The sequence below is a fragment of the Phyllopteryx taeniolatus genome, chromosome 1, assembly GCF_024500385.1.
Source record: "Phyllopteryx taeniolatus isolate TA_2022b chromosome 1, UOR_Ptae_1.2, whole genome shotgun sequence".
NCBI classification, from domain to species: domain Eukaryota; kingdom Metazoa; phylum Chordata; class Actinopteri; order Syngnathiformes; family Syngnathidae; genus Phyllopteryx; species Phyllopteryx taeniolatus.
Genome location: NC_084502.1, coordinates 7099678 through 7122111, shown reverse-complemented (window position 1 = coordinate 7122111; position 22434 = coordinate 7099678). Strand labels below are relative to the sequence as shown.

The following is a 22434-nucleotide window of genomic DNA, read 5'->3' as shown; positions in this document are numbered from 1 at the left end:
CACTCAGAGCGCAGTGATAGCGTCAAATTAATTACCGAATGTACCCCTATTGTTCATATCTACGATGAAACCGCTTCCACTTTGAAAGGTTCCGCCCAGTTTTAGGTCACGTGGAATATACGTCACTGCCAAATTTGCCAACTCGAGATGCCTTTATGGTGAACGTAAATTTGAATATTTATTATTAGAACGTATTTTTGTATCAGTAAAAATAACAATGGTTATATATTACGTTTTATTTTCTAATAAAACGTCTATAAAACACGTTTTGTGGAGTTTTATAAAAACCTTAACGTATGTGGGCGCATGGGCTTGTTACATATCCGAGCTCGGTCGGAAAACGTGAAGGCAACAAAAAGTTGAACCCTGTGAGTTGTGACATCTCAACCAATGGAGGAAAAACACAGCAGTACCGACACTAGTTTTACCCCTGGTATGTGAAAAAAACCTGTTCATCTCCATATTACACCAGTAAAATAAGTCACGAAGCTGTTGACGTTATGAAAACGTGCTCGTGAATCACTAGCTTGTCAAGTAACCGACACTGCGCGCGCAATCTGTCTGATGTTGCTAACTCGTGTGTTACTACTTGTTATTACCAACAGGCCGTTTTAGTTGTAGTTACATTTTAAAAAGGAGCACAGAGCTCCCACGTTCACAATTCAGGTTAGCTCAGAGAAAAACAAGATGTGCGAACCAGTGGGCCACCGTGTGTGTGTGTGTGTGTGTGTGTACTCAGTTAATACAGTGGCGGAAATAAGTCACCAGTTTTCTCATTAAATATATTTCCACAGGTGCTATTGACCTGAACATTTCACCAGATGTTGGGAACAACCCAAGTAATCCGTACATACACAGAAAGTAGAACAAATAAGCTCAGAAATGAAGTTGTGTGGAATAATGTGAAATGACACAGGGAAAAAGCATTGAACACGTCGACTGGTATTTATTTAATACTTTGTACAAAAGCCTTTGTTTGCAATGACAGCTTCGAGATGCACCTCTATGGCGAAACTAGTCGCATGCATTGCTCTGGTGTGATTTCGGCCCATTCCTCCAGACAAGCAGTCTTCTTTATTTTTTGTTTCTTTGAAACCATTTGAGAGTTTCTTTGGCAGTATGTTTTGGATCATTATCCTGCTGAAATGTCTACCCTCATTATATTTACATCGTCCTTGTGGATGGCAGCAGATTTTTGTCAAGAATGTCTCGGTAGATTTGCCCATTCAACCTTCCTTCAATCATGTGCAGTTTACAAGTACCATTTGCTGAAAAGGTTTTTTTGCACGGTTGTGGCACTTAAATTTTTCCCATCATCAAACAAAGTCAAGACAAAATGCAGTTTTTAAATGGTTTTTTATCATTAAGGGAGAAAAAAAATCTAAACCTTCATGTCCAAACCTATCGCAAACACTTGATTGCTGTTGTTGCTGCTAAGGGTGGCTCAACCAGTTATTAGATTTAGGTGGCAATCAGTTTTTCACACAGGGCAACACACACACACACACACACATACACACACATATATATATATATATATATATATATATATATATATATATATAAGCTATTGTAATCGAGCACTTTTTCCTGACACGAAAAATACACGAGTCACTGGTTAATACTGGTTAATAATTAAGATGATGGTACCCGTTTATCTCCTCAGAGCCAGGGGGGGCAAAAGCAACACAAGATGGCTCCTGTGACCAAAGCCCCATGGGAATCATCAGTAGACAGATGAGCGAACAGGGCCGATTTGCCTACGCTGCAATGTGTGGCTGTCTCACTGGGGAAGTTATATAGCGGGCATGAAAACAGGTAACAAAAGCAAAATTGGACAGTGTCACGTTAGGTACACCTTAAAAGGGTGTGAGAGCGATAAATGTGTGTTTTCCTTTTTCTCTCTCTCGATGACAGTGCGTTCAGGGAACAGTACCTGCAGGGCCTGGTCCGCTGGCTGGATCTTGATGAATCTGTGATGCCCGTCATGGGGGCCTTCCTGTCAGGCCTGGGCTTTGAGGGCTCTGACACCTTCCTGTCCATTCTGCAAGCTGAACAACTCATGGCGACAGGCGCCGTACCCATCATACAGGTATCACTCTTAATAGCAAATGAGAGTAAGGTAAATATTGTATTTTGCTAGTCTTTAAACATGCATATTTCTGATTTGCAGGACCTGGTGTCTTTCTCTGTCAAAGATGGTAAGAAACCTTCCATGAAAACCTTCCATGTAAATGTAGTAGGGTTTTGTACAAAAAGTAATGCACTGTAATTATTATGAGACTTTTTGTTTTTGTTTTTCACGTTCACTTCAGATTCGCTTTGAATTACAGAAATATATGACAATAATATCCCCGACACTCTTAATAATCATAACATATAGTGTCCACCCTCGTTCTTGGAGTGTTTGGCCGTTGAACTCATCTTTTGGTGTGCGTCTGTTGTGTGTGCGTCTGTGTTTGTTACGAAGGCGTGCACTCTTAACTTACAGGACGACAAGGTCTGCTGGAAAATATTACACTTTTACCATGATGTGAAACCTGTAAAGTCAAAAATTGTACATTCGGAGATGCTCATCAATTTGTTTCGGTTAAAAAAAAAAAAAAAAAAAAACATTTCCCATAGGAAATAATGGAAAAGAAAATAATGGTTTTACAGGGTCCAAATATCTATTGTAAAAACATGTATTAACTGTACAGGCAATTTTGTTAATTTTGAACATGATTCATTAATGAGAAATGACTAAGGCTTACAGATCTGACATAGAGTGAGACATCTCAAACGCTGATGTTTTATATGACTTTACACATATTTTTACTCCAATAATATATTTAGCATTTTTTTGTTTTGTTTTAGTTTTTGTTCAATATCATACGTTCCTGCCATACTGTGTTACGTGTTTTTGTTTGCGCATTAAGGACAACAGTAAAGAAGACCATTCAAGCAACCCGTTTTTGAGATTGTAGGGTGAAAGCTGCAACTGGCTACTAGTGTGGACTGAATGGGTGGCGACAATGGGAACATGAAATGCCATTGTCATTTTAAGGGCAATAGCCTGTCAGCCACACATTAAGAAAAAGCAAAGAACAACTATGCACTAGTTCATTTTTGGAATGGTGAACTCAATTCTAAATGTTGAAGTATGAACTATGAATTGAACTAGTTCATTTTTGGAACGGTGAACTGAACTTCGAGCTAGTCCGCGTCAAAGAAAATGAACTTTCTCAACACTGACCTCGTGTTCTCAGGCCACTACGATGCCAGAGCGAGGGTGCTCATCCGGCACGTCAGCTGTCTGCTCCGAGTGTCTCCGCAAGAGCTGGAAGAGTTTGAAGAGACGCTTGGAGAGAGGCTCAGGGAAGGAGGAGAAGAGAGCGAGTGAGTTGCTTCAAAAGTGGTTTCCTGCTTTCATAAATTTAAATAAATTTCAGCTCCACATAAAGATTGATGAATTGATACAAATTGTAGCAACCGCAGCGGATCCCGATGCTTTGTTTGCTAGGGAGGAAACGTCTCGGCGACGGAGGAGAGAAAAGGGTCGGAAATTAAGACGCTACCTCCTCATTGGACTTGCGACAGTCGGTGGTGGAACCTTGATTGGTGACTCTGAATATGAACAGTTCCTAAGCACTGTTGATGAAAGAGGCCGACTGTTTTTGGTATGCAGATTATGTTTTGTATTTTCTAATTAGCCCCCATCCTTTTTTTGTCAGGTGTGACTGGTGGGCTGGCGGCCCCCTTAGTGGCAGCTGGAGCCGGCGCCGTGCTCGGGGCCGGAGGGGCCGCAGCTCTGGGCTCAGCCGCTGGCATCGCAATCATGGCCTCCCTGTTTGGAGCAGCCGGTGCTGGACTTACCGGTGGGTGCAAAGAGGAGTAAACGCTTCTGTTAATTGCTCCAAGTTCTTATCGTAATGTTTTATTTTCTACCCATTTATTACTTTCACCAACCAAAGAGGTTTTGTTGTCTGTGGTGTGTATTTGCAGTTCTTACATAATGTTTCTCAACAGGCTACAAGATGAATAAGTGTGTTGGTGCAATTGAGGAGTTTGAATTCCTGCCGCTCAGCTCCGGAAAGCATCTTCACCTAACCATAACGGTGACAGGGTGGCTCTGCACTGGGAAATACAGTAAGTATTGAGCATAGTAACACAATCACACTGATTAATCACCACTCATTTGTAAAGAGTTATTTGTTACTTTCCCCTCTTCTAATTAAGGCCACAACAACATCGGGAACACCTGCAGTCTCCAATGAGATCCATTTAGAACTGTATCAAATAGTATGGCTACAAATGCGAATGCTCGCTTTTATTTTGGTAGATACAGGAAGTTACAGATCAGACGTTTCCAAAGTGTGGCGCAACGAGACCCTCATTTTCAGTGGTTTTATTTATTTGACCTGTTTTAGAGGAGCCAGTGCCTAGGTAGTTTGCCTCCACATTCTGTGCAAGCATATCACCTAAATAATTGACCGTTAACCATTTCATTCAATATTCAATATTAGATGGTATTCTCTCAAACGTTTTTTGCTCAATCGTAAAGTCTAGCAGGGTAGTCACTGAATATCTCGTTGTCTTGTTAATTTGGACACAAATTTCCGACGTCCATGAATCGTCAGCGTTCTCTTCGCCCACCTACGCACTCCAGGTCGTAGTAGTACATACTTCACACGCAATAGCTGAGTAGCGCTTCATTTGAAATGGCCACCCAGTCGACTTGACACGAGAGGCTAACCGCTCTGGTGCAGGCTCGTTCCAGGCCCCTTGGTGCAGCCTGGGAGAGTGCGGGGAGCAGTACTGCTTGGTGTGGGAGTCGCGTTTCCTCAGGGACTTGGGCTCGGCCATGACCTCTCTTTTGGACGGGCTGGTCAGCATGATGGCTCAGGAGGCCTTGAAGTACACCGTTCTCTCAGGTAGGAGGAGATCATAGGCTACCTGAAACATCTGAATGTCTTTTTCCCATCCAGTCGAACATTCAAGAGTCAAACAAACTGTCACCACCATAAAGCTTTCAGCTGTAAAACGAAGTTGCCATTGCATATTAAAACTTTGAAAAGCATAGGATTTATACCCACCTTTAACGTGCTCGTGCCTGGTATATGAGTGTCCGGGAAGAAAAAGACCAAAACGGTGACGACTTTGTAGTGTTCCTTAATGTTGTTTGAGCCATGTAGAGTCGTACAGAGTTGCCAGGACAGGGATACCTGCACGAACGTCGCTGCTAGGCTACCACTACATCATACTGTATTAAGCGAAGATCAAATGTACAATCCTATGGTCATTGTCACATTTTTCCTCATCTGCCAAAACCCAAAGAAAGAGCGGAACACCTTTGTAAAATTAATCATCAGATCAGTGATTCGCTGAATTGGTGTGACGTTGATTTGTTGCAAAGGCGATGCTAAATGATCACTGTATGTTGCCATTCATGCAACAGAATAATAATACTGTCGCTTTGTGTGCAACTAAACAGGCCCAGATTACAGATTGAGGGAGTACATTTGTGAGTAAATTGAGACAAGAGTGCCATTATTTCAGTATATATAGTTTTGGTGACTGCGAGATTTTTATAACGTAAAAGTGACATTAATAAAGGGTGCGGAAAACGGCTTTAGATTTTCACTGAGCTGAAATCTCATGTAATATACTGAAGTCTCACACGACTGGCTTTAAACCTCAGAGTAGTGTTTTTCATGATGATACGGATCAAATTGCAAATTGTGCGATTTGAGGGGCACTTGACTTCAGCGCTTCCGCTGTATTCAGCACATGCATATTATGACATAGAATGTAAAACCAATGCTGCTCAACTCTCACTTGGTTCTCAGTGATATGTTTGGACAATATCGTTGTCAAGGTATCGTAACGGCTCTGACGTGGCCCGCCTCTTTGCTGGCTGCCGCCAGCGTCATCGACAATCCCTGGTGCGTTTGTTTGAACCGCTCTGCTGAGGTGGGGAAACACCTGGCTCAGGTTTTGAGAAGCAGGCAGCAGGTAAGACGGCGTCACCGTACGAGAGATGTTGGAGCGCATCTTGTCAGAACGAGACTCGAAAAATTCGAATTGGATCGATTAAATAGCAGAGAGATTTACAGTCTATCCGTAATTATGTACAGTATATGTTGCAACAAAATGCTTCTAATGTACATTTCTGTTCTCTCCTCTGTATTTAAAGGGAACGCGGCCAGTCAGTCTGATAGGTTTCAGCCTCGGGGCCAGAGTTATCTACTTCTGTCTTCAGGAGCTCGCTAACGATGAAGGTATGAACATCGAGTTTCTTCATAAATCTGACCTCTCGCTATTGGCACCTTTCTGGAAAACCAGGTAGCACAAGGTGCTATTTCTAGCATCGGTTGCAGTTTCACTCGTGGAGGCAGCACTTGGCTCCTTGGTGATAAAGTGCTGCCTGAACTACCCACGCATGTGGTACATGCTGTACAACAGACACATTGCCCAACACTGTGGCATCACAGTCAGACCAAAATCTGAACGCCTTTGCTTACATACACATTTATGGAAAAAGGCAGTTGACAAATAATTTACAGCAGAGATTAAAATACTGTACCTAATGTGTATACAGTACAATAATCAAACAGTCAGTTTTCCTTGAAGCATTCAAGCTCAAGCTCGTCTGTGTGTGCCGTCTCTTCCTCACGCAATGCTACATTCAGTTTCTTTTGATAATGAAAATTGGCTATCGTCGTTAAACATGGCCAGCCAAGCAATTGACAGATTATTTTTTGTTGTTCTGTTCATTTCTGTTGTGCACAGTGGCGGTTATCATCTATAACTGACAGAGGAGCGATCACAATCATTATAGGACAAGCTCGGGCCAGTCAATTCATAGATTTGATCGGTTAATTCAAGTTGATTGCTTTTTACGTTTGAGCGGCTTCCATAGTTCAAAGCGCTTCCGTGCTTGTTGTGCGCTACTTGCAGTCAAAACAATGAGCTGGTTTACAATAGTGCGGTCAGTGTGACCAAATTTGCGACTTTTCCGACCCCTCTTGCTAGTTTTCCCAAAAAGCGACGAGGGATTTGTAATTCCTGTTAAGAAACAGACAACATTTTCACACTGTTTTCCCGATGACAAGAAAGGAGGCCAGTGGAAGGCGATCATAGAGTCAGTCTCACTCAATTAACATTGGTGACGTGGTGCCCATGTATAAGTCGGAGAAGCAGGGGTTTATCGACATTTTTGACTAGAAGTATATGCGTCCAAGCGGCAAATATTTGCTGCGCCTCCCCCATACAACTCCACATAAGAAAAGGAAGGACCGCATTACAGTCCTGGAAATGTTTTTCTTCTTCTTTTTTTTTGTCACGGTTGCTCAGGCAGTGAAGGTGTTGTGGAGGATGTGGTCCTGCTGGGGGCCCCTGTGGATGGCTCGGAGAAGGCCTGGGAGAGAATGACCCGGGTGGTGGCTGGAAAAATAGTCAACGGGTACTGCAGGTAATCTGTGTTCACAATTTAGAGGAAATGATGGTTGTCAAGTCGCAGTCTTTATTTATTTATTGACTGATTTATTTTTCGGCTATTCAACAGCTGCTGTCTTGTCAGCAGGATTTGTGATTTAATTGCAGCCCTCTTAAATGTTCCTTGTGACCTGTCCACCTTGCAGAGGGGATTGGCTCCTGGGGTTCTTGTACCGAAGCTCAGCTGCTCAGCTCTGTGTTGCTGGGCTACAACCAATAAGCATCCAGGATCGCCGGGTTATCAATGTAGATCTCTCCTCCGTGGTGAGTCATTTTTTTTAATAAATTATTATTATTATTTTTTAATAGAGTCACGGAAGTGTTAGTAGGTTCTCAAGTGCATAGGATCAATTAGTGCACGGTAGCAGATTCCACAGCTTGACCATTCAACTGTAAAATCTCTTGGAGTCTATCGATTAAGGCACTCTCATTGGATGGAAATTTAAACATAATAAAATAGGTTAAATTAATACTGTACATGTAAGAGATCAAGATCATACAATAATACATACATTCTGACCTGTTTGAAATGTAACATAAAAAGAAGCTTTTTGAAGAATGCCAAACAGCAGAAAAGTCCGCTCTCACAAGATTGTGGGACATTTAGATTATTTGAGTGTTTATGTGATTTCAGAATTTCCAAATCGATTAAAACCATTATTCTTTTGTTCTTTTTCAATTATTGGTACTTAGAAGAAAGCTGACTCGGTGACGGTTGCGGGTCAACATTGCTCCGTGACCGCCTCGCCTCATCCCCCCACCAGTCACCCCAGTTTTAATGCACGACACCCCACCACACACGATCGCGGTCCGGGCATCATGGCCAGTCGGGGAGGGGGGCTGATAACCATATCAATAGGGTGGGTGGTGGGTATTCACATTTCTCTCGGCTTCACTCCTGGGCCCTGCGCCTCCCTCATCCCCTTCGGTTGTCGGGCAGAGGGGAGATGGGTGGCGCCCCCCTGGGTCACCCTGCGGGATGGTCTTGCTGCCTCATCTTGTTCTCTTGGTTATTATTATTGCATGTCCTCACCGGGTGTGTCCCCCCCCCCCCCCCCCCCCCACCCCCTCCTCCATCCACAAATAAGAACACGATTTTACTGTTGTAACGTTACTTGTGCTAAAAAATCTAGATTGTCTAACTATTGTTCTGATGTGGTTCACGCCCCTATTCCCCTTGTCCGTTCTGTCCTTCTGTCTGCCCCCTAAAACCCCTTTTCTGTCTGGCTGCACTTTCAATAAACATCGCAATAATTAAAAAATAAGCAGCGGGAGTATTGCAGGAAAGAAAAGAACCGCGATGACCTGGTGAAATTATATTCCAGCCGCTGGGGGCTTTAAGCAAACGTTCATTTTCACTTTACGGGGACTTTAATGTCAAACATTGTTTTAGATGCATTGCAACTGTAAACATAGCTAAACATTGTTAAAAAGAGTTTGAAAATGTGCAGCCTGAGCACAGAACAAACAGAATTGAAAACGGTTTATACGAAAAGAATGTTTGTACATATTTGCAGAGTAAGCGGAAAATTCTTCTATTTAAACACGTATTTAGTATTTATTTTTGTGTTCCCCAGGTGAAAGGTCACTTAGACTACATGCGTCAGATGGACACCATCTTGGTGGCAGTGGGAGTCCCGACCAAAGAGGTCCCAGGATCCTCCTACGTGCCTCCTCCACCTGTAACTATTACAAAGGGAACGGTACACACTCAGGACCAAACCCAAATCAAGCAGCAGTTGCAGGAAACCAAAAGTCCAGTCCAGGAGGCCGAGACTTCTGCAGCAGACATTGCTGAGGACTCAACAGAGATGGCCGATGGCTGGGACGTCCCCGATATCGCAGACCTGTTGGATGCTCTCAATAGTGACGATAGTGAGTCCAAAGGTCCGCCCACAGCAGGGAACAGCGTACCTCACTGTCAGGAGAATACCACTAACCGTAGACCTGTTTTTAATGAGAGTGAAGAGCAGGCTGAGGCGGATGATGAACAGGTCTCATGGAGCTGGGACGATACACACTGGACTCCAGCGCGCAGCCATAAACAATGTGGACCCAAAATGTAAGGAGGCTGCTCCAGGACCAGCTGCTTAATTGAAGGTTTTGCTCAGCTGCAGTATATCAAAGAGTTATTGAAGAAGGTAGGAATTTTAACTAACTAGAGCCTCAACTCATGACAAGTGAAACCAATTCCGTCCAAACATTAAGGCACTGGGTAGCGGCGTGACTCAGGGTGTCGATAAGGTGGTTCGATTTCTGCTCAAATCCTAATCCTGGGGTACCGGTTCTGCGGTAGTGCGCATAGCCGAGGGAGATCTCGATCCAGTTGCGGTCACAGGCCCGAATAAACGGTTAGACGCGTTAGAGGCATCACGTACTGTGGTGAGTAGAGAAGCAACACACTTTCTTGGCGGTCTCGAACAGCCACGCAAGCACGGAGAGAACTCCACAGCTGAGACTCGAACTGCGAAGCTTCCTTCTGCGAGGCAACCACATGCTCCTCCGCCTCTTCGGCACACTGAACGTTGGGCTGCGTGCGGGGCTCTGACAACTAGTTTTCATGAGTCTGCGATTGGAATTGCAATTGCGGGTAACGGCGTGGCAGCGTTGCAGTTGTAACAATCAATCAGCGGTCCTGCCAAGCCATCCCAATACACTATATACAGTATATATGTAAAGGGAGCAAGCTTGGCTTTGCGGATGGACGGTAAGGAACGTCAGTGAGAACATTGTGAAAATACGTAATATGACCCAGCCTGACCCCAAAGTAGTCCAGTTGGTATTACAGTAAAGCGCTTAATTGTCCGTGCATTTTCCTACTCTATCACACAGCCAGAAGTATTCAAACCCTTTGCTCAGTATTTAGTCGAAGCACCGTGTTGCGCTCATACGGCTTTCCATACCCACTGTATATTGTAATCGCCTAATGTCCACTGTATTTCCAGTTTACAGTGAAAGCCAGTTTATTGTGGGGGGTGCGGTACAGAAAAACAAATTGCAAGCCTAAAATGTATAGATAATACTGTACGTAATTACGTAACTTACAATACGGAGCCTGACAGGGTGTCGTGTGATGTCTGCGTGCGAGTGTCTGGGCCAGAGCTGTGGTCGACAGCAGCTTCTGCGTTGTGAGCGTGTCACTGGTCTCCCGGCAGTCAATAAACAACAGAAAATTGCATTGGTGACTGTGGCTCTCCTTTACCGAATGCGTACATTAAGTACATATACAATTTTTTTAAAAAAACATAAAGAACACTGTACTGTTACAGGTCACAGAAAAAGGCTCCAACTCCTGAATGATCACAATTTGACTTTGATGGGAACAATGTCGTTCCAATCATGTAATCCCGTGATGTCCCTGATATTGCTCCCCAGTCTATTCATTCAGTCCAACATGACTACCTGATTGGGAAGAAGAAGAGGCAGTTCAATCCCAGCATGCTCAGCATCCAGCAAATTCACGGCGTCGGTTGCGGTGGCAGGCGGGGGTGCGGCGTCAGAAGCCAGAGGGGACGGGGGCTCGCTGCAGATGTTCGGTTCTCCCGAGTTGCGGAGGGACAGCGAGAGCGCCGGCGACAGTTGTCTCGGCAGCCGTGAGGAGGAACAGGGCAAGAGCTTACCAAGCGCTCGCTTGAAGTCCCTCATGAAGAGCGGGTAGATGATGGGATTCATGGTGCTGTTGCAGTAGCCCAACCATGTGATGGCATCGAAGAGTGCCAGGGGGACGCACTCGCACACTGCCTGAACGAACACAGCGAAATTCACTGCACGTCTCCTTTAAGATCGACGGTCATTACGATTTTCTTCTTTGGTTTGACAAACTTTCGAGTTCTTAGGATCAACTGTCGTGTATTTGAAGCCTTATCTTATTGTGTCATGCGTCTTTGTACCTGAAAGGGGGGGGGGGGGGGGGGGGTCGTGATTCGCAGCAGTGTGAAAGAGGATTTAACAGGATTTATTGGAAGAACTGACATTTTGTGCTGTCGGTTATGGCACACAAACACTTTTTTTTTTTTTTTTTTTTGCACAAAACGTTGACGTGTCGCCGTGTGTTGCAGAACAACCACTTTTTTTAAGCGACACCTATCCCGTTAGAATTGGAATTTCATTTGAATGTCCTGCAAACCTTTTGGAAGAAAACAGAATCTTATTCAGATGTTGTATTATGGATGTTTTTTTCTTGATTAAAAAAAAAAAAAAATAATAGAATTGATGTGGGTGGAGGGGATTACTGCTGAATTTGCATTCAAACAAAACATTTCCCTTGGAGTAGGAGGGTACGCAGGTGACGTGTGAATGATGAAGGGCTATATAAATAAACTTGACTCGTGAGTGAGCCTGTGAAGCACAGTGATGAACATGCACAAGCATTAGCTTTAAAGGGGACTAGTGAAGAAGGACACAGCTGCTAGAGAACGGCTTCCAATACTATCAAGATGAAATGGTGGGGGGGTGGGGGGCAGTAGTAAAGAAAGGAGGCTTATGTGTGTTTTTACACACCACATTGAGTGTGAGAAGAAAGATGAGCACAGTCTGTGCCCGTGTGCTCTGTGTGAGGCGGTTTTGGGCCTGTTGCGAGAGGGCACAGATGGGAAATCCAAAATGTCTGGAGCGTTGAAAGCGCGAAAAGCAGCACCGGGTGTCATCAGCAATTTAGACACCGTCATTGCAATGAAAATCAACAATAGCAAGCATCAATGGTGACCACAAAGGGTTATTTTCTTTGATTCCGGAATGAGTCCGGCACACAGCTGAAATGCCAGTCGACAATGTATGTCTGTTGGATTGCTCGGACTTGACGCCGGGGCTGGCAAATACAAAAATAGATTGGTAGCCAAGGTTCTTGCTTTGCGGCTTGTGCATGTATTTAACACTATAACGGTCACGCATACATATTCATTCGAGAGAAGTGACAAAACAACCTCTGACTCAGTGGGACGCCACAGACTGGAGGGGGGCGGGGGGGGGGGGGGGGGGGAATCTGCTAGTTTGCTGTTGTTTCTTGAACAGACAGTATCAGACAGAGAAGTCATATTATTAAGATTACAGGGTTAATGCGGGGAGACAAGCATTCACGTTAACATTATTTTTGCTGGGTTTGAAAAACCCTGGGTTTGCTGGAGGGTTCATGGAGTGGTAAAGGTGACTTGTTGGGGACAGTGTAAATACAGTACATGACTCACCTGAGACACAATCAGGAGTGTCATGGAAATTAGTGGGAAAATTGCTGCATGGCACGTTTGAATGGCACCGCGTCAAAGTACTTCATCGTCTCGTGACATGAATGTGATGGATGCACGCGGCCATGAGGGAGCTCGCGTGGTATCTGGGGATTGCCGTGGTGTGTTATAGGAAGCTGGCATACTTGACTGACCTGAGCCATGTTGGTGATGAAAAAGGGTAGCCAAGTGCAGAAGAAGAGTCCCAGAAGAACTCCGAGCGTCAGGCTGGCCTTCAGTGCCCTCCGACCCTGTCTGTGAGCCAGATGGCGCTCGCTGTTCACCAACAGCTACGAACACAAGTGAATCGGAAATGGGCTTTGACTTGATTTGTACAAAATATGACGTATTATGGGATCATCATTTGCAGAGCACAGTAAAAGCTGCTCATTGAGCACGTTTTGACGTTGACCAAACACTTTTAGCCATACGGTTGGCCAAATCTAAAGGAATATCATCAGCTCTAGGTGCCAAAGGCAAGACGTCAAACCGAAAGAAGAAATGCCATTTTGTTTATGATACAATATTTGTTAGTTTTTTGGGGTTTTTTCGCTCACACCCTCCTCCAATCCTTCATGTGCGAAAGTCTCTTTTTTTTGGTGGGGGCATTGCTTTAAATTAGAATCAGATTTCCATGGCATAAGTTTGGTTATTGCACTGACTGGCTATAAGAGGCACGACCCTTTAGGAGCCATACCACTCTGGTACCCTTATGCAGTGGCACAGCATGGGTTGGCTGATGCTGTGGTTGCCCAAGTCAGTAAATTGAGGGGCCAAAAAAAATAAAAAGGAATACAAGAAGTACAAATACAAATAATCTATTATATTTATCCATCCATTTCCTTAGCCTATCCCAGCTATCTTCGGACGGGAGGCGGGGTACACCCTGAACCGGTCGCCAGCCAATCGCAGGGCACAGAGAAACAAACAACCATTCGCACCTACGGGCAATTTAGAGTCTTCAATCAACCTAGCACGCATGTTTTTGGGATGTGGGAGGAAACCGCAGTTCCCGGAAAAAACCCACGCAGGCACGGGGAGAACATGCAAACTCCACACAGGAGGGGCCGGGATTTGAACCCCGGTCCCCAGAACTGTGAGGCAGATGTGCTAACCGGGCTATTAGATTTATTTGAATTAAAATGCAAAGTATCTTTGCTCCCCTACCTCGGTGGGGACTGCAGGAGTTTTTCCTCATTCTCGGACTGACTGACTCACTCACGCACGCATCGCCAAAACCTGGCAAATACGGCGGCTCTTAAAGATCAAAAAGTTCTACAAACTAGTTGATGTAACCCACTCGAAAGGTCAACCATTTGGGTTGACTTGCCCTGGACCCTGGCAGCCGACACTGTACGCCACTGCCACTTCAGATAACCCAATGGACACCTGGGACGAGTGCCCTTACTTACCGGTACATGTTGTGTTACTGGGGCTTCCTGATGATTGCAGTCATCTCCATCTTGGTGAGCTTCATCCCCGAGTGAAGGAGGCTGAGATGGTTCCCCGAGAGAGGGATGAGGGTGCGGTGGGTGGCTCAGGGCCGCGACCCTCTTGGCTTGTCTACGAGCTGCCAGAAGAATTCGACAGTAGGTGAAGCAGATGGCAGTGGAGGGCAAAAAGAAGGTGAGGAAGGATGCCACCAGAGCGAAGGGCAAGGTGACCTGCAGGCGGCACTGAAAGTAAAGGTCGTGGAGCTGGAAGTAGGACGCCGGGTACAGCAAGTCAGAGTAGGAGGTGATGTTGGTACTTCCACCTCCCGGAGCCAAAGGGCGCCCGCTCAAGTGGCCTAAACTGTGCCACTTCATTTCGATGGGCAGAAAGGAAGCGAGCGCTGCCAAGCCCCAAGCCGCTCCGACCAGTAGCAGCGCTCGAGGCAGGGTCATCCTTTGCTTGTAGCGCAACGGCGAGATGATGAAAAGGTAGCGGTCCAGGCTGATCACGCACAAGTTGAGAATGGAGGCGCTGCAGCACATGACGTCAAAGGAGAGCCAGACGGGGCAAAAGGCCGGCCACAGCACCCAGGCCCCGCACAGCACGTTGAGCATAGCAGGGGGCATGACCACCAGCGCCACCATCAGGTCTGACAGGAAGAGAGACACCAAGAAGCAGTTGGACGTGCACCGTAAAGAGCGGTGGGCAAAAACCAGCACGATGAGCAACACGTTGCCGCACACGGTGATGAGGATGATGATGGCCAGCAGGAAGGCTAGCAACCAAGGACCGGCACCGCTGACGTTCCAAGCGCTCGTGCTTGGAAAGCTGCTGTTGGAGCTTCTGAAGGAGCCAGACTCGTGCATGGTGCTGCTTGTTCAGTAAAGGAACTGACTCCAGATGTTCCTCCGTCTCTTTGGGGACAAGCCACACGCAAATTGGCTTAAGATCGATGAAGATCCAGCGGTTGACATCTGGATGTGTCCTGATGTCCTAGACTTGTTTCCACAAAATTCCAAATATCCTCATCCATCCATGCGGACTGCTTAATCCTTGCTTTGTCCACAGCCAGGCGCATGAATGAGCCACTCAATGGCTACGAGAGTCCAAAAGGAGAAATTCTTCAAAATTTCCACACAAGTGTAATTGTCTTCACAAGTCGCCGCCGAGCTTGTGCTCTGCCTGCACTTCTTTCTATTCTGGGAGACGCAGCAGCGAAGCAAAAAGCGACGCAAAATTCATCTTGAACGAGGTGCATAGGTATCGCGGTCCTTGTAACGCTGCGTTACGAGTTTCTCGCTCCCGTTAATCCCCGCGTCGGCCACTCCAGCACGCCTCGCCGCCGAGGCGCACAGATTCTGAGAAGGAGTGTGTCAAAGCGTTGGGCTGTTCATGCATAAGCATGCACAATCACAGCCAAGACACACTAATTCGACATCATTGGCACTGCTGTGGGTGGTGGTGCTCCATATTTGGACATGCTGTTTTTTTTTTACTAATAGAGAAAGATAGGATGCTTTTTTTTTTTTTTTTTTTTTTTAAAAGGTTAATCTGCAAAACGATTAGTTTAAAAGGTGTTTCAAGTTTAACTCAACCAATATTGTGGTTCTATTCAAAGTATGTTGGGGTTCGAGCAAGACTTTTGCAAGGTACAGAAATTTAGGAACGTCGAACCAAAGGTTAGACATTGTTTTATTCCATTAAATGGTGGTTTGAAATTATGGGGATGGTATATATGGCTTAAATGTCGTCCGTTTTGTTTGTTTGTTTTTATATGCCCCAATTTAGCAACAATATTCAAATAGATTATCCCTCCATCTATAATACCGCCGATCCTCATTCAGGTGGCCAGCCAATTGTGGGGGACTTCTAGACAAACAACTATTCATACTCACATTCACAACAAAGGCCAATTTAGAGTCTTGAATTAACCTAACATTCATGTTTTTGCTCAAGAGTACGGGGTCGGGTTGCGTATGTCAGAATGGTTTCAGTTGCACCGTTGGCGGATGAGGCAGAGCGCGGACCGACACGGGTGGAGGAGCTTGTGTGCGCGATGCAAATCTGCGCAACATGTGCGGCCTGCTGTCTGCTGGGGGTGTGGACAAACACATCATCCGCTGGGGAGCTGCCCAAAAACGAAAGGCCAGCAGGGAAACGGGAGAGGCTTTGTGTAGCCTTGACGACTCACTCGTTTACCAGAAACTGCAGCCCTTAAACGAAGGGACGGTGTGCAGAAATGTTCCTACATCGGTGCGCCCTTGTTCCGCCTTCTCCAGAATAGCAAGTCTTTCACTTCACGCGGAGGGGATGCCGCAGAGTGGGCAGTGATGCAGGAAGAGGAACTGGGAAAGGCACATTCCACTGGTGACGACGGCCTACCGTTCAGCTGTTCCACAAGCTGAACCCCTGCTCTTTTGATGTTGGGCCAGGAGAATGGAAGAAGACATGTTGCCCAGATTTGGACAGCCACAAGCCGTAGTTTTACAAAAGTCACAACAGTGTGATATCTGTGTTGAAAAGCGACACAAGTTTTGTGATGTTGGTGTGTCGAAATGTAAATAAAGTTCTCGTGAACACATAGTCATTGTCCACATTGTTATTTGATATAACATTTCCGTGACGAAAATGGAGCTTCACTTCACAACGCTGCCCAACTTCCTCGCCCTGCCCAGTGAGCCGCCAATCCCGTGGTCCCGCTGCCGCTGGTATACATTTTTAAGAAGTTCCTGGCTGCGATCGGACTAGCCGAAGCTAGCGACGTGAGGCTAACCGCCATATTCATCCACACCGTGGGCAGCGAGGGCCAGTGCATTTGACGAATACAATTTTTGACACGCAGACAATTTCCTATTGGTGACATTTGTCATTTTAACACGAAAACATATACATTTCCTTTCCACATCAGATAAAAGTTGTCTGGAAATTCCCCTCACACCTTGTGTTACGACTCGAGATGGAGCGACAATCAATAAAAGTTGTGAGACGCTACATGAATTGATATTCCTGGCAAATCCCCTGGAAATATTTGACATGGAGTGACATGTTCAAGAAATACAATACATCATTTTAAATTGTTACTATGCATTTAGACCTCAAGAAATATCCATCCATCGATCCATTTTCCATACTGCTTATCCTTACAAGGGTGCCCCTCGCATGTGTGGAAATAACACAACTTTCACATTGTCTTGTTTTCATACTGATTTTATTACATAAATACAGACCGTCCCGATCAATCATATGTAATACAGAGCCACACTGGGAGGTCTTCCGATAAGCCGACACGGGTGTCTAATAGGAGGACGGTGCAAATGGGGACTCCCACAGAAGCCAAACAAAACAAAAAACTCAAGATGTTTCAAAAATAATAATAATGACAAGACAGTCCTTTGATGACTTGAGACTACTGGACCTGTTGAAGAAAATAAGACATTGGTTACATAAACGTATGTGACACAGCTCATGAGAAAACAATTTTTTGCATTGCCTCAACAAAAATGACTAGAAATGTGTGGTTGTAGACGACCACCGTGTACCCCATTGCTCAGCTTCTTAATGTCCTCGTCCCTTCCAAAACACAAGTGGGTAAAAGCACAAGTGTGTAGTTGCGCTACCTAGTGGTGATTTTGGTAAATGACAGTTCATTCAAATCACGTCATCAATTCATCAGAATTGAAGAACTTCGCAAGGTACCCCCCCCCCGTTTTTTTGGGGGGTTTTACACATTACAGTTTAAAATATTTTTATAACACAAAATGTGAAATATACAAAAAAAACAACAAACAAACTGTGATTCGATTTCTGTAAACAAAGTTGTGTTTCTACTTACTTAGAGTTTCTCTCTCATTTTGGGTAACCAAAACCGTATTCCCTCATGTACACTAGTGTGCATTGGCTTGACTGCAGAATTCATTATTTATATGATCATCATGAACGTCATAAAACACTGGACAAACCACAAGTATTGCTTCAAGTGTTTTAGCACGAGTGCTAATTCTTAAAACTTGGCCACAGGAGGCGTATTAGAAGATTAAAACAAGAAGGTAGTTGAACTACACAAAGGTTGATAGAATATAGACAAGTTAACTAGTCCAGTTAAAATAAAAAATAAAAATCAGTGTCATGGCAGGTAGTTTCCGGAAGTATTAGGCATCTAAATTTTCATGCAAAAACACCAGGCGTAGATTTGAAATAAAGCATCTATTTGGAAAGGGACGTTTATTTGTATAAATGCTGGAGTAAGATTGGTTGATGGATGAATGGAATGTGTAAATGAACTTAGAACTTAATGTGTCTCTTTATTTCAGGTTCCACTCAATAATATTGTGCAGTAGGAGGCAAAACGAACTGTTAGTTTCTAATTACTGCACATCTATTTAAGTTTGGCTGTCATGCGTTTTCTTTTCAAACCACTTCTCATAGTCTTTTGTCCAAATTATTTATATGTAATATTTTTGTGTGCTACTTGGGGATACTTCAGAATGGGAGGAAAAAAAATAAATTCAGTGGGTAAGGACAGAGGGAGGCATTTATTTATTGAGTGGATGTCACACCCAGCGATGAATTGGGCAGATGCCACTATTTGAGGTTATATGGCAAGAAAAAAACAGAACTCAGTACTACTGTCAACTAAAACTACAATAATAAACATGGATACTTCTCCGCATTATGATGTTTGTCAAGGCAGATGTTTTTTCTCATGTGCTGGTGTAGCTCATGTTGTGACCTACTATATTTGTGTGTTTATCAATCATACTAACCTTTTTATGCAGCAGGTAATGTAACCTCAAGTCATTCTGACAGTTGGCATATGCCATGCCAAGGCCCATCCCCGAGCCCAGCGTAATGGGCCAAGTGTGCCCTAAATGAGAGACGTGAAGTTCAACCCCAATTCCAATAAAGTTGGGACATTGTGTTAAACAGAAATAAAAACAGAATACAATGATTTGCAAACCATGTTCAACCTATATTTAATTGAATACACTACAAAGACAAGATATTTCATGTTCAAACTGATACACTTTATTGTTTTTAGCAAATAATCATTAACCTAGAATTTTATGGATGCAACACGTTCACCTCTTTGTGAACAAGTGTGTAAGAAAATAGTCAAACAGTTTAAGGACAATGTTCCTCAACGTACAATTGGAAGGAATTTAGGGATTTCATCATTTGCGGTCCTTAATATCATAAAAAGGTTCAGAGAATCTGGAGAAATCACTGCATGTAAGCGGCAAGGCCGAAAACAGACATTGAATACCCGTGACCTTCGATCCCTCAGACGGCACTGCATCAAAAACCGACATCAATGTGTAAAGGATATCACCACACGGGCTCAGGAACACTTCAGAAAACCAATGTCAGTAAATACAGTTCGGCGCTACATCCGTAAGTGCAACTTGAAACTCTACTATGCAGAGCAAAAGCCATTTATCAACAACACCCAGAAACACCGCCAGCTTCTCTGAACCCGAGCTCATCTAAAATGGACTGATGCAAAGTGGAAAAGTGTGCTGTGGTCCGACGAGTCCACATTTAAATTTTTGGGGGAAATTGTGGACATCGTGTCCTCCAGGCCACAGAGGAAAAGAAAAAAGAACTGTTATGGACGCAAAGTTCAAAAACCAGCATCTGTGATGGTATGGGGCTGTGTTAGCGCCAATGGCATGGGTAACTTACACATCTACGAAGGCACCATTAATGCTGAAAGGTACATACAGGTTCTGGAGAAACATATGCTGCCATCCAAGCAACGTCTTTTTCATGGAGGCCCCTGCTTGTTTCAGCAAGACAATGCCAAACCACATTCTGCACATGTGACAACAGCGTGGGTTCGTAGTAAAAGAGTGCGGGTACTAGACTGGCATGCCTGCAGTCCAGACCTGTCTCACATTGAGAATGTGTGGCGCATTATGAACGGAGACCCCGGACTGTTGAACAGCTGAAGCTGTACATCGAGCAAGAATGGGAAAGAATTCCACCTACAAAGCTTCAACAATTAGTCTCCTCAGTTCCCAAACGTTTATTGAATGTTGTTCAAAGAAAAGGTGACGTAACACAGTGGTAAACATGACTTTTTTTGGCGCGTTGCAGCCATAAAATTCTACGTTAATGATTATTTGCTAAAAACAATAAAGTTTATCAGTTTGAACATGAAATATCTTGTCTTTGTAGTGTATTCAATGAAATATAGGTCGAACATGATTTGCAAATCATTGTATTCTGTTTTTATTTATGTTTAACACAAAGTCCCAACTTCATCGCAATTGGGGTTGTATTATGTGCCACATCAGATGGTTTTCTTTTCATAGCAGCAACAATGGGAACTTACGTTTGAAGAATATAACCGAAAACACAATTCCCAAGCCGAGACCCGTGCCTAGAAGAAAAAAAATAAAATAAAATAAAAATAATTAAAAAATGAAATAAAAAGAAAGCTTGTCAACACACATTAATACATGCTGGTGACACTCAAATATGTTGGTCATATTATTTGATTTGCTGCTCCATATAATGTTCTAGATAAAGGTTGAACATAGTGTTTGTATTAAATTAGTAATCCTTTCTACAATAACCACTACAGGGGGTCCTTATCTATAGCAGCAATTCATTCTCTACCTTCTACCATCTACAGGTAATGGAAGAGCACTTCATTGTTCTGCCTATCATAATATGTCACTGGCATAGATAGTTCATTAATTTCATAGATAAATTCAAGTTAGCATTGAAGTTAAATTGGATCATTTCCCATGGCACACCTGACGATCTCTCATCTCACAGTGGTTGGGAATCACTGACACGGCCTAATGCTGTCGTAAAGTCAGAATTGCAGTACTTATTGTTTGTGAGAAAACAAAAAAACTTTATAGACCATAAATATGAAACAACCAGATGAAACACATTGTGCAACATGACAACGTATTCTGCTTTGCTAAACACACAATAAATCATTACACTCTGTTCGTATGTCTGTTACTATGTTTTAATTACTGTATTATTATTATTATTATTATTAATGTTTTTAACAGTTTTCCTGTTCAGGGACACAAGCATCCATCCATCCATTTTCTGGGCCGCTTATCCTCACGCGGGTCGGAAATAACTATAATTTTACGAAATTATAGATCCAATGAAGACGCAACGTGCGGTTGTAATTGGACTCTCAGCAGTCACATATCAAATTTCTCATTCAAAATCATAAAGTTGTCTCGGAATAACGATGTGTTAATAATCACACACACAAAAAGCAACCGCATTAAAATGATTTGTGGACGAATTTTCCACAATTATAATAAAGGTTCTGATGTTCTATTCGTGTAGAAAAGTGTGTTATACGTGTAACAAAACAAAACGATGTTATTTGGCAGTCATTGGCTTGCCCTTCGCTAGCTAGTTAGCTACTCCACCATTCAATGACAAATGCCGTTTTAAAAGCTATTGCTCTTTCTGCCCCACACGTCTGCCATGATTACAGTAAATGCAGCGAAACTGAGGGATATTTACCAAGCTTAATGACACCATCCGCCAGGCATCGGTCCCACTTTTTCCCCAGCTCTTTCTCAGACATGCTGAGTTTAGCTTGAAGCAGGCTCCAAGTGTCAAAAACGGACTCGTGCTGCTTTCAAGTGCTAGCGGAAATATAAGTATTACCACATATAAAAAGAGAAAAAAACACCAACAACAAAAACACAGCTGATGGACAAAAAAGAGGACAGAGTGGGTTACAACAACGGAGGATTCGAACACACAGAACATATCAAAAACACGTCCGATCTGTAACAAAAATACGATGACAAAAGCGCTGAAAAGAAATTTCCTCTAGTACATGTTTACGTGAACGTAGCATATTGTTCTCGCGATATTAGGATATCACGCAGTGGAACCATAGATATTAAACGGGATAGGCTCGCGCTGACGACTGTGAACCTTCTCGCTTAACGTCGCCGTACGCTCGCAGCTTAAAAAGGACTTGTCGTATCTACCTATTCATATCTATGTATAACAATGTCTGCGAGTGGAGCGCCCATCCAAATCATCGCTATCAGTAAAAATTATGTTTAGTTGTATTGATAAAATTTCATTTGCAATTTTCTGAGTGACACTGCCTTTGCCAAAAGTTAAATCTTATTTCATGAGACATCTAATAAGTTGGCACAAAAAAAAAAAAAACTCCCCAACGTGAAGATATTTGGGGAATACTACATAAGCGTGCAGTCATCTAAGGCTATTATAAAGGATCTAGTCAGAAAGTAGCATTTAACACAGTCACATAGTATTTGACATCGTGTATCGAGCAGTCTTT

The 22434-nt window shown here is 43.7% G+C and overlaps 3 protein-coding genes across 3 annotated transcripts; 1 reads left to right on the top strand and 2 right to left on the bottom strand.

The window, feature by feature from the left end:
• Positions 1–375: 375 nt before the first annotated feature.
• Positions 376–10654, top strand: tmco4 (transmembrane and coiled-coil domains 4). Its single transcript, XM_061767532.1, is given in 15 exon segments — positions 376–433; positions 1667–1779; positions 1781–1818; positions 1918–2092; positions 2174–2201; positions 3249–3378; positions 3503–3600; positions 3714–3857; positions 4009–4128; positions 4749–4913; positions 5858–5994; positions 6176–6260; positions 7336–7453; positions 7623–7740; positions 9054–10654. Coding segments are annotated over 15 exon segments (2001 nt in total). The 5' UTR covers positions 376–390; the 3' UTR covers positions 9543–10654.
• Positions 10655–10860: 206 nt separating this feature from the next.
• On the bottom strand, positions 10861–16696 carry htr6 (5-hydroxytryptamine (serotonin) receptor 6). Its single transcript, XM_061767564.1, has 3 exons — positions 14108–16696; positions 12851–12985; positions 10861–11217 (listed from the first exon to the last, which is right to left on the bottom strand). Exons 1-3 carry the CDS (start codon positions 14993–14995, stop codon positions 10861–10863), a joined length of 1380 nt encoding a protein of 459 aa, XP_061623548.1. The 5' UTR covers positions 14996–16696.
• A 619-nt stretch (positions 16697–17315) lies between these two features.
• On the bottom strand, positions 17316–22230 carry micos10 (mitochondrial contact site and cristae organizing system subunit 10). Its single transcript, XM_061767517.1, has 4 exons — positions 21636–22230; positions 20464–20511; positions 18893–18993; positions 17316–17544 (listed from the first exon to the last, which is right to left on the bottom strand). Exons 1-4 carry the CDS (start codon positions 21697–21699, stop codon positions 17536–17538), a joined length of 222 nt encoding a protein of 73 aa, XP_061623501.1. The 5' UTR covers positions 21700–22230; the 3' UTR covers positions 17316–17535.
• Positions 22231–22434: the final 204 nt, after the last annotated feature.

What these genes read in the sequence shown, in the direction of transcription:
- htr6 (XM_061767564.1), bottom strand. Translation starts at nt 14,995, where the DNA reads ATGCACGAGTCTGGCTCCTTCAGAAGCTCCAACAGCAGCTTTCCAAGC. An exon ending in CAGTAACACAACATGTACCG is followed by an intron (nt 12,986 to 14,107) that starts GTAAGTAAGGGC and finishes TTGTGTTCGTAG; the next exon opens with CTGTTGGTGAACAGCGAGCG. An exon ending in TCATCACCAACATGGCTCAG is followed by an intron (nt 11,218 to 12,850) that starts GTCAGTCAAGTA and finishes GTGTTCGTTCAG; the next exon opens with GCAGTGTGCGAGTGCGTCCC.
- micos10 (XM_061767517.1), bottom strand. Translation starts at nt 21,699, where the DNA reads ATGTCTGAGAAAGAGCTGGGGAAAAAGTGGGACCGATGCCTGGCGGAT. An exon ending in GGATGGTGTCATTAAGCTTG is followed by an intron (nt 20,512 to 21,635) that starts GTAAATATCCCT and finishes TTTTTCTTCTAG; the next exon opens with GCACGGGTCTCGGCTTGGGA. An exon ending in TTCGGTTATATTCTTCAAAC is followed by an intron (nt 18,994 to 20,463) that starts GTAAGTTCCCAT and finishes TCTCTCATTTAG; the next exon opens with GGCACACTTGGCCCATTACG.